Raw genomic sequence first — 15826 nt, 5'->3', positions numbered from 1 at the left:
CCCCCCTCATTTCCCCCATTGACCCCCATTTATCCCATTGCCCCCCATTTAACTCCCAGTTGTACCCACCATTTCCCTCCCATTGCCCCCCCCTGACTTCCCTCTCACCTGAAAACCCTCCAGACCATGGGCCCCTTCCCCATGGGCCCCCACCAGGCCACTGGGGGTGGACACAGGGGAGACCCCACAAGGCTTGGGGGTCACTAGATGGGGTCTGGGCCAGGTGGCACCTAAGGGAAGACCAGGTGTGAGGGGAAGAGACATAGGGGAGGGTTCGGGGTTGATTGGGAAGGATTGGGGAGGGCAATGGGGGGACATGGGGAAGATTTAGGAGGCACAAGGGGGGATTGGGGGAGCAATGGAGGGGAATTGGGGGGCATGAGGGGGACAATTGGAGCCACAGAGGGGCACAGGAGGGGAGTGGGAGGGCAATGAATGGGATTTGAGGGACACCAGGAGGGTCAGAGGTCACTCACCATCCACGGGGCGTGGGGCGGGCACAGCCAAACCCTGGAGGGCAGAGGGACAGTGAGGGGGTCAGCGAGGAGAAGGAGAGGAGGGTGTCCCAGAGGGGAATGTCACCTGGAGGAGGGGGCGTGACTCACCGAGGGTCTCGCCCCTTCCCCGCTCTGCTGCTGCCGCAGCTCCTTCAGCAGTTGCTTTACCGTCTGGGGGGGAGTTGCGCGGGGGGGGCCTGAGAGGGGGCAAGGAGGGATTTGGGGGGTTACCGGAGTGCCTGGGAGACCCTTAAAACTCCTCAGATCTCTCCTGAACCCCTGAGACCCCGCCAAACTCCCAGGACCGCTCCAGACCCCTGGGTACCCCCCAGACCTCCGGGGGTCCCCCCCCAAACTCCTGAGACACTCCCCCAAAACCCCCTACGCCACCCGAACTCCCGGCCACCCCATCGCCCCGCATTTGAGGAGTCCCGGGACTCCTCAAACCCACAGTGCCCCCGCGGCGAGGCGGGAATGCCCCTGTCGTGAAGTCACGGGGATTCCCACTGCGTCACCGCCCGCCCCCGCTGGCCCCGCCGCCGCGGGATCCCCCTCACCCCCACCGGGAGAATCCGGCGGAGGGGACACGGGAATTCCCCCGCCACCCCCATCTCCGCTTAAAGGGCGTGTGTGTGTGTGTGTGTGTGTGTGTCTGTGTGTGTCTGTGTGTCTGTGTGTGTGTCTGTGTCTGTGTGTGTGTGTGTGTCTGTGTGTGTGTGTGTGTGTGTCTGTCTGTCTGTCTGTCTGCCTGTGGCTGTGCACATGTGTCCCTCCCGGTCTCTTAAAGAGGCAGCATTCCCCTCCTCGATTTTTAAAGGGCCAGTGTTCCCTAAAAGTAGCTCTTAAAGGGCCAGTGTCCCGTAAAGGAGGGTCTTAAAGGGCCAGAGTCCCCTTCCAGGTGCCTTAAAGGGCCAGCACCCCCTCTCAGAGCTCTTAAAGGGCCCGCGCCCTCCCCGCCTTACCTCTCTGAGGCCGCATCCCGCGGGGTCCCGGAGGCAAATGGGGCCAGGGCGGGCGCGGGGACCGTTTTGGGGGGGCGAGGGGGAGGCCCCGCCCCGGAGGGAAACGCCACCAAAACGCCAGCAGTGTCACTGTTGCGACACGGGGGGGGGGGGGGGGGGGGGGGGGGGCCCGGGGGGCCCCGGGGGCCCCAATGGGGGGGGGGCCGAGGGCAACTGGGTGGGGGCGGGAGGGGGATCCCAGGAAGGTACCTAGGCTGTTCCCATGTGACGTCATCGGCACCGATTGGGGGCGACAACGCCGGAGGGTTCCCCAGGGTCCCCCTCTGCCCCCCAATCATTTTTCAGCGGGTCTCTGCGTCATTTGTGGGGACTCTGACCAATCTGGAGGGGGGGCTCTGTCCCCCCAACCCCAGCAGACCACGAGACCCACCAAGACCATGAAGACCTCCAAGACCAAATAAAGGCTGGTGCCTTTATTTGGGGGGAGGATGTCACACTCCGGGGGGAATGGAGGGGGTTTCCCCAGGACTCCGAGTTGGGGGGGGCGTTACTGCTCCCTCTGTGCCCCACTTTTGTGGGGCGTGTCTCCCCACACTCCCCAGTCTAAGGGCAACTTAATGGAGTGCAGTGGAGATTCAATGAGACAAACAGCAAGAAAAAAATAGGGAGAGTGAGCCTGATTAAAGTAGACATGGAAGGAAACTTGAAAATGCAAAAAGGAGCAAGACAGTCAAGAGAGAATTAAAAAGAGCAAGTTACAGTAGCAGTGCGTATATGTAAGCAAAATCATAAAGCCAAGAGATTAATAGAGGAAAGGAGACAGCAAACTAGATAAAGTAGATAGAAAACTCAAATCTTTGAAGCTAAGAGAGAAATGAATTAAAAAATATCAACAGCAAACTAAGATAAAGGCAGACAAACTAAAAAAAAAAAAAAAAAAAAACCAAAAAAACCCCCAAACAAAAACAAAACAAAACAAAAAAAACCCAACCAAACAAAAACCAAACCACCTTAAACCCCCACATGACAGGACATCTTCAGAAATTTTGCTTGTGAAAGTGAAAATGTAAATGTGCACCTACTGATTTGCATGTGTGTCTTCTTAGCAATCAAATGTCAGCCCAGAAAACAGATGAATGTGAAGAGTATGTGCCTCAGTCTTCAAAGGGTAATCTCTGATCTGCCTTCAAACACAGTACTTCTGAATTTGGTGGTCTTAAACACAACATGGAGTAGTACGATTGTCCAGATTTCTCATTATTGCAGTTTATTATTTGTGATCCTACTTCACTACTGAAAGAAAACTATGGGACTGAGTCCATGTTACCCTGAAAGCCCACAGGACATGTCACCAATGTTTGTGCCTCTAATTATCTAGCTGGCCATTGTGGGTCAGACAAATACGGTAGAAAATAAAAATCAATTGTGCACACAAAGTCGACATTATTGATTAATAGGAATAAAAAGGCCTTGATCTTCAGAGAATATTTCCATGATTGAATGATTAATGATTACTGTGACATTTGACCCTAAACTAAGAAAACATAATATAGTCATTAAGACTTTTGGGGGAACGTTTTGCAGTGAACCTGCTTGTTATTTGACTGCGATACCGTTTTGAATGAGGCAACGCTTCCCAGAACATGGTGTGCAGACCATTAAATGTTCGCCTTAACATTTAGCTTTTACAGATCAAGTAAACCTCCAGCCGCGGTAGTTCAGTCTCACTGAATACTCAGGGTTTTCAAACGTATCTTCTTCAGCATCCTAGCAGGAGCTGGGAGGGTGTGGGGGTGTCAGTGGACCACTTCAGCAGACTTAGATGATTTTTTACCAATAACAGAAAAATGTTTAGAAACATACTTTAAGTACTCCATAGAAGAGACATATGTTTAGAATCCTGGAAATGGCTGGCTGTAGACTGCTAGTTTGCCAAAATGATTAAGTACTTCCAGGCAAGCTGTCATTTAACTATGAAATCGGACATGACCTATTGACTGATCCTCAGCACCAAAATTAAAATATAATGATTAGCTTTTTAGAGTGCTCAGCAGAGGAAGTTTATTCACCCTTCGCAGGACATTTGAAACAGGAATACACTTTTGTAGAGCACTGACGAGAATCACCTAAAAGAACATTATAGTCCTATATACTTCTTAACTCATATTGGTCCTAGCAGTGGAGTTACACATTAATAGCAGGCTGTGTCCTTGGCTGTTGCACTGCTAATGCCGCCTCCAGAACAATTTACTCAGATGGATGGAAGATGGCAGTGGTTGTAACTTTTTATTGGACGTCGCAGATGTTTAATTTTACACATTTTTGTAAAGAAAGGTACGTTTTATTTTTAATTTTATTTTAAATTTTCTTCTCTTTAAAAAATGTCTAACTTGCCTATTTGTATACTGATTTGCAAGAGTATTTTCATGTTTAGAAGGCTGCCTTTACATGAAGTTCCCTCTATAGTCATCAGTATTGCAACCGTAAGACTCCAACTTCTTTCTGATTTCTTAACACTTATTTTACAGGGTGAAAATTAATCCCATTTGAACAGGAAACGCTATGTTAAACCACCTTTTTCCTAAAAAATACTGAAAAAAAGATACTATTCTCCTTTTCAGTATAACTGAAATGTATTGAATTGTGCTGTACACACAATGAAAAGGTAAATCTACAGATGTACTGCTTATCCCCAGACATAATGCTGGTAAAGAATTTTTGTATAAATCATTTCTTTTTCAAAGAATTGTAGCCAAAAATAGTAACTCTTGACACTTAGGCCCTTATTCACTATTTTAAATGCAGGCATCATAGATCAGAGGAAACAAGACCGATTATGGTAATTCTATTTATTTATCATAAACATCCACAAACAAAGAGCAAATGTCTGTCTGCACAAAATTATATGCTTAAATATATTTTTTGAATTAATAAAGAAATTTTAGTGAGATGCTTTATTCCCTCTGGAGTTCCTTTGTATAACCAATTTCCACTGTGAAACATTGGAACGTTACCATTGGACATTACCATAACATCAGCTGTGATGTGGCACTTGGAACATCTGAAAAAGGTGTTCCAAGGACACTTAGGATACTTCATAAGTGTCCTAAGTATAACATACTGCTCTTACATTTTTATCATATGATGGTTCAAATGGATCACTAATGCTCTTAAAATCTTGCTACAAGTCGAGGGACCTCAGTTTCCACTGGTCTGATGCAGTCTGAGGGTGCTTAATACCTCATAGGGATATGCTTATCAGGGTATCTTTTAAAGATAAAGTAGACACAGGCAGATGATGCAGTTCTCTATCTTGTAGATGAGAGAAAATAATACCCAGATTATCAGTGAGCAGTTGTTCATGTTGCTATGGTTACCATGTAAGCTATGATAGTTTTGCCCAGTGTTGCTTTTTTTTGTAATGCATTAAGGAAGGAATGCAGATTTTATAAAGTTTTATACTTTTTTTCTCTCATACATTTTAGTGTTAAGATGGCAGAATAACCATGGGAGACTGGAATTTCCTCGGAGGCATTTTAGAGGAGGTCCACATCCATTCTACTATTATTGGAAAGATTTGGCTAACGATCCTCTTCATATTTCGAATGCTTGTCCTTGGAGTGGCAACCGAGGATGTTTGGAACGATGAGCAGTCAGAATTTATATGCAATACCGAGCAACCTGGTTGCAGAAATGTGTGCTATGATGAGGCCTTTCCCATCTCTCTCATAAGATACTGGGTCTTGCAAGTCATATTTGTGTCTTCCCCTTCCTTGGTGTATATGGGTCATGCCTTATACAGACTAAGAGTCTTGGAAAAAGAGAGGCAAAAAAAGAAAGCTCAGGTAAAGGTGGAACTTGAAAGCACCAAATTAGAAATGACTGAAGATCGTAAAAGGCTGGAGAGAGAACTCCGGCAGTTGGATCAAAGAAAGCTAAATAAAGCACCCCTGAGAGGCTCTTTGCTCTGCACTTACGTGATACATATTTTCACACGGTCTGCAGTGGAAGTCGGTTTTATGATTGGGCAGTATCTTCTTTATGGCTTTCATCTAGATCCCCTTTATAAATGTCAGAGAGATCCGTGTCCAAACACAGTTGACTGCTTTGTATCTAGACCAACAGAAAAGACAGTCTTTATATTATTCATGCAATCAATAGCGACTGTATCATTGCTTTTAAATATCCTGGAAATTATCCACTTAGGATTCCGAAAAATTAAAATGGGACTCTGTGAGCAGAATAAAAACAAGGACGACTCTGACAATTTCCACATAAACATGTCTAAGAAATACTCTGTGATACCGCAATCTTCTTTCGGAATACCCACCACCCCTCAGAAAACTCTTCCTTGTGCACTTAGCAGTTATACCTTTTTAACGGAAAAGCAAACCGACACTACTGTCTACCCGGTTCTAATTTCTCCTTCTCTGTTTCAGTCTGTGCAAAATAATCATACAGAAAGCAGCAGTAATTACACCCATTGCAATCAGGAGAATAAATTGCCAAAGAAGAGGCCAACTACAAATGCCTTAGACAATCAGACTCAAAATACCAGCATGAATAATAACGAGGGTTTTCTTGACGAGCTTGGGACTGAAGCGCATGATGCACAAAAAGAGGCCAAAAAGAAACATTTCCTTGTTGTTACTCAGAATGCAGATATGGCTTCAAACATGTGTTTGAGAAGCTTTACTGACATACCATCTCAAACTTCACTGCAACCCAATACAACTTTTCCTTGTACCAGTTATAGGCAACAGCACAGAATTGGTTCATCTTGTAACTGCTCAGCAACGGTTGAGAGCGCAGGAGCTTTGACAAATTCTCTTCCAAAAAACAGCAACAGAAGACAAAGCAGTTTCAGTGCAAACAACACCCAAACTCCTTACAATACTGACGTAAAAAATTTTAGCCAACCAGACACTCCAGACTCTACAGAGGAGGTGAGCTCAGAATCTACACAAAGTAGAAACTGGAATAGTCCTAAGCTTTACTCTCTGTCCAGGCAACTGTCACTGTCGAGTAATGCCAGCAGCAGGCGTGCCCCTACTGATCTTCAAATATAGTGGGAGTTAAGCCATCAATGCTGGAATAATTACTGAACAAGGAGACATAAGCAAGACCTGTGTGTAAGAGTAGCTAAATCATTCAACTTTAACCAGCTTTTTCACATAGATAGAAAAGTTGTGTAACCCTTTGAATAGTAGCTAAGTAACTTTTAAACAGTCCCTTTACTTCCTTTGTAATGAAAATGTAGCATAGACCTCAGTGTATAAACTTCTACACTCCTTCCAGCTAAAAAGGAAAACATACTCCCTCTAAGTCTACATGTTAGGAGAAGTCTGGCATAAAATCACAGCTGATAATACTGTTTAAACTGAATAAAAGTAGGAGAAAAAATTTAGAGTCTAACAATATCTTTTACAAAGACCAGTAAATGAAATTAGGCTAAAGATGGCACTGGCGCTCTCAGAAGAACTTTTTGGTAAACTTGTTTCCACTTACTCTGAGAATTCAGACTTTTGATAGCTGTCTGAAAGCAGAATGTCAAACATATCCCACTCTTCAAACTGTGTTAAATACAAAAAGAACAAAACATTTGATATACTGATCACTAATTCTTTGACTCCATGGTACACTTTCTTTTTCAGTATATCACCACTGACTTCCTCAGCAGAAAAATCAATTTCTTTTACTATTAGAGTTCAATACACTATTACATTTTTAAAGCATCATGAATTGCAAACAAGCTGTGAGCTTTAATTCTGACATTTTGCATAACACTAAAAAGATAGCAATTTTTTTTTTAAATCAGAAAACAAGTTACTGAAATTTATTAATCAGAAATTTTGAATTTCACAAACCAGAAGGCTTACTATGGAAAATAGAAAAAAAAAAAAAAAAGAGAGGGAAAAAAAAGTAAATACAGTAGTACATTCCTGCTTTCAGTTACAATGTCAAAAGACATATAAAAGGTTTATCAAATTGTAAAACTACTCCCTTTCTGTTGTCTATCCCTCAAATTCTGACAAACTTTTAAATCAAACAAAGCTTGTACTTGTTTAGAAGGAGCATTTTTGTTTATGCTTCTTATGGGGGTAGTAAGAGATTAAGGATATTCATTCACTTGCTGCTCCGGTCCATACAGTATAATGGAAGTTCCAAGAAATACCTTGAAATAATAAAGGAGGCAAAGACGAACAAAATACTATGTTACATTTGTAATAGAGCTTTCTATGTATGAAATACATTTACTTGAGTCGCACAGCACTGACAGGCTGTAAATACTTGGTGAGATGGTCACAGCTGAGATGCATTAGTGTATACATGTGGGTTTTTTACTAGTGGATGGGATTTACTGTACCTGTACTGGAAAAATATTTTATGAGATGTTTCATCATGATGTTACAGCATAATTAAATCCTTTAAGGTGCAAAGTTATTGTGCTTACCAGATAGCCATGCTTCAGAGTGGCTGAAAAGCTGTACAATACTAGAAAAAAAGGAACCTGAAAACCTAAAAAGCTCTTTTGGCCCTCTCCACATACGAAACACACATTAGTACTATTACAACTATTCACTCTAAATTTCTCTCCGCGGGTATCCTTTTCACCTCATATCGTTCTGTGTGCGTACATAAATACAGCCCTACATAATTCTGTTTACACTGTAAAATTTAACGTTGTGTAATATACTGAAATGCACATAAATGTATAGCCGGATTTAGGCCGGTTAATACTGATACTGTGGCTTTAACTCTTGCATTTCTTGATGCATAAGATTCTGCAGGTGATAACTGCTAATGCTTGTTTTGCATTTAATGTCTCTGTAATAAAAAGCTTAGTATTTAATGCACTCCGGTCCCACTGCCAAATAATAACAAGTTAGCATTTAGATGATTACATATGGGATATGACATTTGCATTTCTGTTGTTCAAGATGAGTTACAAAAGAATTTGTTTTTCTGCTGCTGAGAGCAGAATTTTATTAACTTTTTTTGTCTGGACAAGGGTCAAATATTTCATTTCATCACAGCACCTTGCCAACAGAAAAGTGTAACTTAATTCCAGTGAAAACTGAAGACAATGCAGAAGAGCACATAGTAGAAGTATGAAAAGACCCTAACATCACGGGTGCAAGATCATTTGGTTGTTTTTGTTTTTTTTTTTTAACTTCTATAATAAACAGATTTTACTTGTCAGTAGATACCAGAGACTTTCACAAAAATAAACAGGTATAACTACTTCTGTGTTTTTTTAAACAGGCTAAGGCAAATTACTTTCCTTATGATGCAAAGATTTCACCACATATCACTCTTTGGAGCCCCTCGAGTGGGCAGCTATGCAGTTGCTGCTTGCTGCAACTTCTCCCTCCTGTGATTGTCCCGCTCTGCTCTGCCCTGAGGAGGCTTCACCTTCAATATTGTGGCAGTTTTGGCCACTGCAATACAAGAAAGATATTAAGCCATTAGCGAGTGTCCAAAGGAGGGCAACAAAGATGGTTAAGGGCCTTGAGGGGAAGCCGTGTGAGGAGCAGCTGAGGGCACTTGGTCTATTCAACTTGGAGGAGACTGAGGGGAGACTTCATTGCAGTTACAACTTCCTTGTGTGAGGAAGAGGAGGGGCAGACACCGATCTCTGCTCTCTGGGGACCAGGGACAGGACCCCAGGGAATGGCCTGAAGTTGTGTCAGGGTACGGTTAGGTTGGATGTCAGGAAAAGGTTCTTTCCCCAGAGGGTGCCTGGGCACTGGCTCCCCAGGGCAGTGCTCATGGCACCAAGGCTGCCAGAGCTCAAGGAGTGTTTGCATGGTACTCTCAGGCACACGGTGTGACTCTTGGGGATGCTCCTGTGAAGAGCCAACAGTTGGAATCGATGATCCTTGTAGGTCCCTTCAAACTCAAAATACTCCGTGATCCCGTGATTTCAGCGCGCTGCAGTTACCCCTCGAGTCCCGGCAGGACAGCTCAGCGTTCCGGCCGAAAGCCGCTGCACGCCCCGCCGCTCGGAGAGACAGCGCTCTCAGAGCCCTCAGAGCCCGGCTAGGGGCGAGGCCCGAGGGCGGTGCCGCCGCCCCGTCGCTCCGGTAACGGCGGGGAAGCGCTGGCGCTGTTAAAGCGCAGGGCGCAGGCGCGCGGCGGGGTGGGTGCGGTGCGGGGTAGATGGCGCACTACAAGGTAGGAGGCAGTGCCGGTGCGGGTGCGGTGTTGCCCCGCTTCCCGCTCGGAGCGGCGGGACCGACACCGGCTCGGCCCTTCGTGCCGCTTCCGCGGCGGAAAGCGGGGCCGGCCCGGGCCAACGAGCCGCCTCGGCAGCCGAGGCAGGGCGCGCCGCCGATCTGACCGTGTGGGCGTCCTCTCTCAGGCCGCGGACTCCAAGCGGGAGCAGTTCCGCCAGTACTTGGAGAAGTCGGGGGTGCTGGATGTGCTCACCAAGGGTAAGTCTCCTGCCCGTGAGGGGCCAGCGGGCAGCTCTTGCGGCTCTGCCGGCCCGACCCGGCCCGGCCGTGTTGTGGCGGCCCGTCGGGCGGCCCGGCCGGCTCCCGCCTCGCCGTCCGCCTCTTGCTCTCAGTCGGCGAGGGGGCGGCAGCAGAACTTTCCTGGAAAAAATCTTGGTGCGGCGTGGCCTGGAAATGGAGTCCGGGCGGCGGCGGAGGGCCGCGGGCCTCTGGAAACGCGCCCTGGGAGTTACAAAGCGTTAATTCCTGTGGGGGTCGATTGTTAGAGGTGCGTGTGGGACACAAGGCTGTTCCCCTCTCCGCACGGGTGTGTCGGAGATCTCTCTTACTCTCGGCCAAAGTGCTTCTTTCGATACGTGCTTTTGGTTAATTTCTTGGGGGCTGTTATTCTGCCAGAGCTCTACAGAGAAAGTAAATGCTTGAGACAGTATAACAGCAAGCGTTATTTTAAACCCCACTTTAATTCTTTAAGACCCTTTCTTGAGTAGAGCTTAGTGCTTTTTCTAAAATGAATGAAAGTTATGTTTTGGAGAGTGACTATCTGTATCAAAATGGGGAAAATGATGATGCTAAACTTGACACATATGACTTGGCATCTTTGAAATCCTTTTGAAGTCTTTTTGAGAACCTTCCAATAGTATGTGGCAAAAATCTGTTTCCATTTCTGATTGAAAATATGCTGTTTAAAGAGGGAGCAGCAGATCTAGGATGTCGAGCGAATAAGTGCTGCATTAAGACTCTTGGCCTGGTGTGTGAGTACCATTTGATTTTTCTATTGCAATACCATCCAATGCAATGGCAAAATAATGCAATGGCAAAACAAGCCTTCCAAGCGCTGAGGCATCCTAATTTTGTTTTTAACTTGGGAGGTGCCTAGCTTAAAACCAGTTTGACTGTGTAGTTTGAATATCTGGAACTGGTACATTGCCCCTGTAGGGAGTGGGGAATGGTTATGTTTGGGAACTTTCTGAGTATTCGGGTGACTGAGTTCTCCATGTATATGGCTACTTTTATTTAAGCTGTCAGGGTATTGCTGCTCGTATCTGACTTCTGTGGCCCTTAGGGGCTCCATCCATAAAAATTATCAGTGTCACCTACTCTGACAGTAGCCATTTAGTTTTGTAACTGTAGATGTTTGATGGAGGTTTGCTTTTATGCTGAAAGTTACAGAACTGCTGATGTCCTGTGGTTCAAAGAAGTGGAAATAATGATACATGAAGAGAATCTCAAAATAGTTAGAATTTCAGTCTTGCTGATGAAAGCTAATACTAGTGTTGCATGTGGAATGTGTAAAAATTGTCCAGGCCATTTTGTCTTCTGTGCTAGACTAGCCAAAGACTGGGATTAGGGATCAAGAAAACTTATATTTAGCTGTTACTAGGTGGAATGCTCTGTCTACTCCTGTACAGCAGACCTGTTGTTTATGTCAAAGTTTACAGGTGAAAATCATGTTAAATGGAAAAATGTGCTATAAATGTGTTATGCTTTCTGACTGTTGGTATGTGTTTCAAAAACTTAAGAGTTGCGTGAACTTGCAATTGATGAATATTTTCTGTTTGCAGTGTTGGTAGCCTTATATGAAGAGCCAGAGAAACCAAATAGTGCACTGGAGTATCCTTTTTCTCTGCTGTGTCTCGTTTGTAGAGACCTTATGTGAAATAGCAGTACTGCTTCTGATTCATAGGTGAACTGGAGAGGCTCATTTAGAAGCCTTGCCTTGAGAACATGGTTTTTATCGATGCATTTTGGCTAATAATTGCCTTCTTACAAGCTGAGGGAGAGTCTGACAGGATGCAAGAGAACTGGGCTATCAGTATGCCAACAATTAAAAAGCTAAGTTATAGGCCATTACAGAGTTGTAGACCTACAGTTGTAGACCTGCAGCATTTGAGTACCTGCCATGTCTGTGGCTTCTGAAGTTTGCTTCTTCACATTTCCTTTTTTTGTTTGATTTGGGTTTTTTTTAATAAGAAGAACTTGTACTGATGTCTTGGTTTTGGTTGTGTTTGTTTTTTTAAAGGAATATAGCTATGAGTTTAAAAACCTCTCTTATTTTTTTAACTTCCTTCTATAGGATGAAAAGCACTGTAGTAATCTCAGTGGTGTACTGTGATTTTGGTCATGTGTACTGCAGTGCTAACTTCAACGTAAGTGTTAAAACTAAAATGTGGTTATACTGTATAACTGAAGAAATACTTAACATCTAAATATCAGCTTTCTGAAGCATCATCTGGGAGCTTCAGCTCCTGAGAATCCAGAATTAGAGGCACTTCGCTTGGAACTGGCAGAGATGAAAGAAAAATATGAAGCTGTGCTGGAAGAAAATAAAACCCTGAAAAGCAAGGTAAAAGTCTACTTGGTGTTACTCTGTAGTTCCATATCATACAACAAAGAATACTTTAATACTTAGAATACAGCTGACTTTCTTCTGTTAGAGTAACTGATAAATATTGCATTGTTTAGCCTCGTGGCTGAGAAATGCTGATGGAATTCATTGTAGTTAAGGCTTATTTTTTTTTAAATGGGACACTTCTTTTAGAATATAACATATAATATTACAAAACTTGGGATTTTATTTATTTTGGGAAAGTCTGGGTTATCAAGTCTAATATGCCCTCATTCAATCCTGTCTGGATGTGTTTGTCTGATATTATGTAGCTCATGCTTCCATGAGAGTTTTGAAAAACTCAGGTAATGTATCCATTATAAAGGCTTTCAAAAGGCAAACAGAAAGAGGAATATTCTATATTACTTTGTGTCACTTGGCACAGAGGCACACCCTTGCACGTGTCAGGATGTCACCAGTGGAGGCTATTAGACCCACAGGGAACAATAATTTATGCTTTTTACCTAAAATGGCCCTGGTATTTCTCCATCTGCAACAGCAGTGAGTCTGAAGTGCTGCTAAAGGCAGGACCATTCTTTAATGGGTTTGTAGGCTGGCTGAAAGAGCTCAGAGGTGTGAACAGCTTCCTAAAAACACTGAAGAAAGAAACTTTTGAGGTGCTTAATACTCCAGTAGCTTATGTGCCACTACAGGTTTACGTGCATTTATTGGAAATGGATGGTGGCTGTTATATGTGAATATAACAGAGCTTTTTACTAGGAGGCAGCCACCCACTTCAGTTCTGGGAGAAGGGATTCTTGGGCATTACCCCTTTGTATTTCTTAGCTGGAGTGCCCTCTTGCTGTTCTAATAATTCTCCTCGTCTTCTGTTGCCCGCAGCGAGTCCTCACAGCTACATTTGTTATTTCTTCCTAGGAAATATGGCAAACAGCAGAATTTTAGGGGGAGTAGTAATAGACCAGCAGTTCACTTGGTGCAGCAGACTTAAAAATGCAACCGATAGTAAGACAGGCAGATGAGAGCAGAGTAATCTGAGTCTTTGTTTAAAGAACTCTTTTAAAGAAGTTAAGACTTGTTCCAGGAAAGTAAGCCTTTCTGTAATCATGGGTTCATTTGTGCTTTCACGTTATTCATCTTTCAAATGATAACTCTTACTTTACATATTTTCCAGTATTAGTGTGGGTTTCTTTTCCCCTTTCTTCTGCTGTGTAATGCCCATCATTCTGACATCCTGTAGAACTTCACACAGAATGCAGAGAGAACACTACTGTTTAGCTTTCTTTCAGCAATCCTCTAGCATAAAATATATGCCATTATCAGTGGGTTTATTGAGAACTTCTGTTGCAATCATCTGAAGATCTGTCTTTTTCCTTACGTTTATTGCTCATGATGTCAGGTATTTGTATGTGTGTTGAAGGCAGGGACAGGAAGTCAATAGTTAGGCCTTAGGTAGAAAAGAAAACTGACTTTTGATTGTGTACTAGCCATCTGCTGTAGTAAAATCTACAAGAATGAAAAAATGCTATTTTAGCAGTTTTTGTTAGCAGCAGAGTGATTGCTGCAGTTTAATGTTGCTATGAGGAAAGAACACATGTATTTTAATTTATTTCTTATGTACCTTTTTTATTTTTAAGTCACTCTGCAATTTGTAAATTGAGTAAACCAAACCAGCATATCTCAGAGAGATGGTCCTAATTCTATAACATTTTTCTAATTCTATAACATTTTTTGAAGCTTGAGCTTTTCTTTAATGTCACTGGGGTCAAGTGAACACCATATCTTTCCTTGGAAGTACTTACAAGTAAAGGTCATATTTAAGTGCATAGTTGCCCAAGCTATGCTCTCCAGAAAGCATAATGGAAGCTAGAATGACTACAGGAAATGTTAGCTTGGATACTGTTGCAATGAGAATAACTGACTGTTTCGTTTAATCATGTTTTAGTGAAACCATAGCTTATAGGTCATCATTATCAACTGCTGTTTAAGATGTGAAGTACTTAATGAGTCCTAGAACAAGAAGCAGTGAAAAATTAAAGGCAAGATCTATGTGCTTTTAGACAGCCCCCTTGTTATGGCTGCATGGTTATACAGTGTGACAAATGGATGTTTTGAGAGAAGGGTTACTTTGTTTCCTCACTTGAAAATGGACTTGAATGAAGATGAGTGAGTTAAAGTGCCCAAAGTAAATGGAGCAAGTCCAGACCAAACATTTTCCTGCATTTCTTAATGTAGAGTGTTATATGAAATGTTGCAACTAACTGAATTCCTTTCTTTAAATCCACAGCTGTCTCAGTATGAACCACCTCAAGATGAGAAGCATGGTGAATAACAGTAATTTTTCCTTTAATGGCTTGACTAAATAAAGGGCTTCCTGAGAACTCTGGTCTTTATTTTGTATGTGTGTGTGTGAACTCTGCATTGTCTACTTTGTTACTTCATCGTCTTAAAGAAAGAAAGTGCAGTATCATGAGCATACAGCTGCAGCAGCAACTGATGAGTTAAGCATACTGGCCAACCTTCTTTCTGTGTTTAAGAAAAGATGACAGTTATGATGAACTTTTAGATAACTGTGCCTGCTAGCTTTGTGTAATTTTCACATCGTGGTTGATGGTCCTGTTTGAACTGCTGATCTCTTTTGGTTTTCTTTTAACTGAAGGGGGCGACGTGGCACAGATGGACTAACTGTAAACTAAAGCAGGACCTTCAAGTTACATTCTGTGTTGCCACTCAGCACTGACGTTAGGCTTCTACTGAAGCTGACAGGGTAAGTGTCTACTCAGAGGCACAAAAGAGCAAGTATAGTTAAGTGATGGACATAGCACAATGCTGAAGATGCAGATTTGTATGAGGTGTACCTATTTCCATGCAGTTTGTGTCTCTGATCCCGTGTCAGCAACTGGGCCTTGGAGAGTTGATCCAGAACTGTCCACCTGGACAGTTCTGAACAGAATAAAAAATTCTTAGTTGTAATTAAAGTCCTGTGCAATTACGGTGGCACGTGTAAGAGTGTAGTGGGGAGAGTTCTGCTTTCTTATTTATCTAACAGTGAAAAGAAAACTTAGGCAGGGTAGAAAATCCAAGTAGGGTGGGGTGTGTGACTTGTGATTTCTAATTTTGCCTATGCTCTGTCTCCCATTTTCCTGAATTGGCTTCATGACTGCTCTGAAATGCAAAATAGACCTTTATTAAAAAAAAAGAGAGATACATTTTTAAATAGCTGCATTTGTTTTCTATCCTAAAATTAGGTACTTTAAAGGCAGCTGATGACAGGAAAAATAAAGGAAAGGGGAAATGAAGTTGTCTTATATATTAGATTTACTGGCTGTTAGTTTAACTTCCTTATTTTTAGGATAGGTTTTGCAGATTGTCTTGCAGGTGTGGTAGGATGGATCAGACAGAATTTTTAAGTCAATCTAATCAAGGCCTAATGAAATAATAATTGCTTACTTACTAGTGTATCTAATGTTGATCTAAACAGGCCAGAAGAGAGGTAAATGAGGGGAAAATACTGTGTTAAGTCTGTAAAGCATTAATTAGAAAAAACCTACCCTGAACCAACAA

The 15826-nt window shown here is 43.1% G+C and overlaps 2 protein-coding genes and 1 long non-coding RNA gene across 4 annotated transcripts; 2 read left to right on the top strand and 1 right to left on the bottom strand.

The window, feature by feature from the left end:
- Window positions 1-3591: 3591 nt before the first annotated feature.
- On the top strand, window positions 3592-6984 carry GJA9 (gap junction protein alpha 9). The gene is made up of 2 exons (XM_027669111.1): window positions 3592-3793; window positions 4945-6984. Exon 2 carries the CDS (start codon window positions 4966-4968, stop codon window positions 6526-6528), a length of 1563 nt encoding a protein of 520 aa, XP_027524912.1. The 5' UTR covers window positions 3592-3793; window positions 4945-4965; the 3' UTR covers window positions 6529-6984.
- On the bottom strand, window positions 5155-7327 carry LOC113959843. Of its 2 annotated transcripts, XR_003531930.1 has the most exons (4): window positions 7290-7327; window positions 6968-7032; window positions 5437-5572; window positions 5155-5270 (listed from the first exon to the last, which is right to left on the bottom strand). It is a non-coding gene; the product is annotated as an uncharacterized LOC113959843 (long non-coding RNA). The 2 variants fall into 2 exon arrangements; XR_003531929.1 differs by lacking the exon at window positions 7290-7327 and having other exon boundaries at window positions 6968-7273.
- Window positions 7328-9551: 2224 nt separating this feature from the next.
- Window positions 9552-14651, top strand: MYCBP (MYC binding protein). Its single transcript, XM_027669114.1, has 5 exons — window positions 9552-9637; window positions 9825-9897; window positions 11481-11529; window positions 12133-12262; window positions 14550-14651. The coding sequence occupies exons 1-5, from the start codon at window positions 9623-9625 to the stop codon at window positions 14592-14594; spliced, it is 312 nt and encodes a 103-aa protein (XP_027524915.1). The 5' UTR covers window positions 9552-9622; the 3' UTR covers window positions 14595-14651.
- Window positions 14652-15826: the final 1175 nt, after the last annotated feature.

Source organism: Corapipo altera, unplaced genomic scaffold, assembly GCF_003945725.1.
Source record: "Corapipo altera isolate COAL_440 unplaced genomic scaffold, ASM394572v1 297b, whole genome shotgun sequence".
Taxonomy (NCBI): domain Eukaryota; kingdom Metazoa; phylum Chordata; class Aves; order Passeriformes; family Pipridae; genus Corapipo; species Corapipo altera.
Note: the sequence above shows the minus strand (reverse complement) of the source record. Positions and strands in the feature narration are given on the sequence as shown.

Excerpts from the sequence above, each read along its gene's own strand:
- GJA9 (XM_027669111.1), top strand. The coding sequence starts at position 4,966 with ATGGGAGACTGGAATTTCCTCGGAGGCATTTTAGAGGAGGTCCACATC.
- MYCBP (XM_027669114.1), top strand. Across the intron at positions 9,898-11,480 it reads GCTGGATGTGCTCACCAAGG|TGTTGGTAGCCTTATATGAA; the intron begins GTAAGTCTCCTG and ends TTCTGTTTGCAG. Across the intron at positions 11,530-12,132 it reads AAACCAAATAGTGCACTGGA|CTTTCTGAAGCATCATCTGG; the intron begins GTATCCTTTTTC and ends TCTAAATATCAG.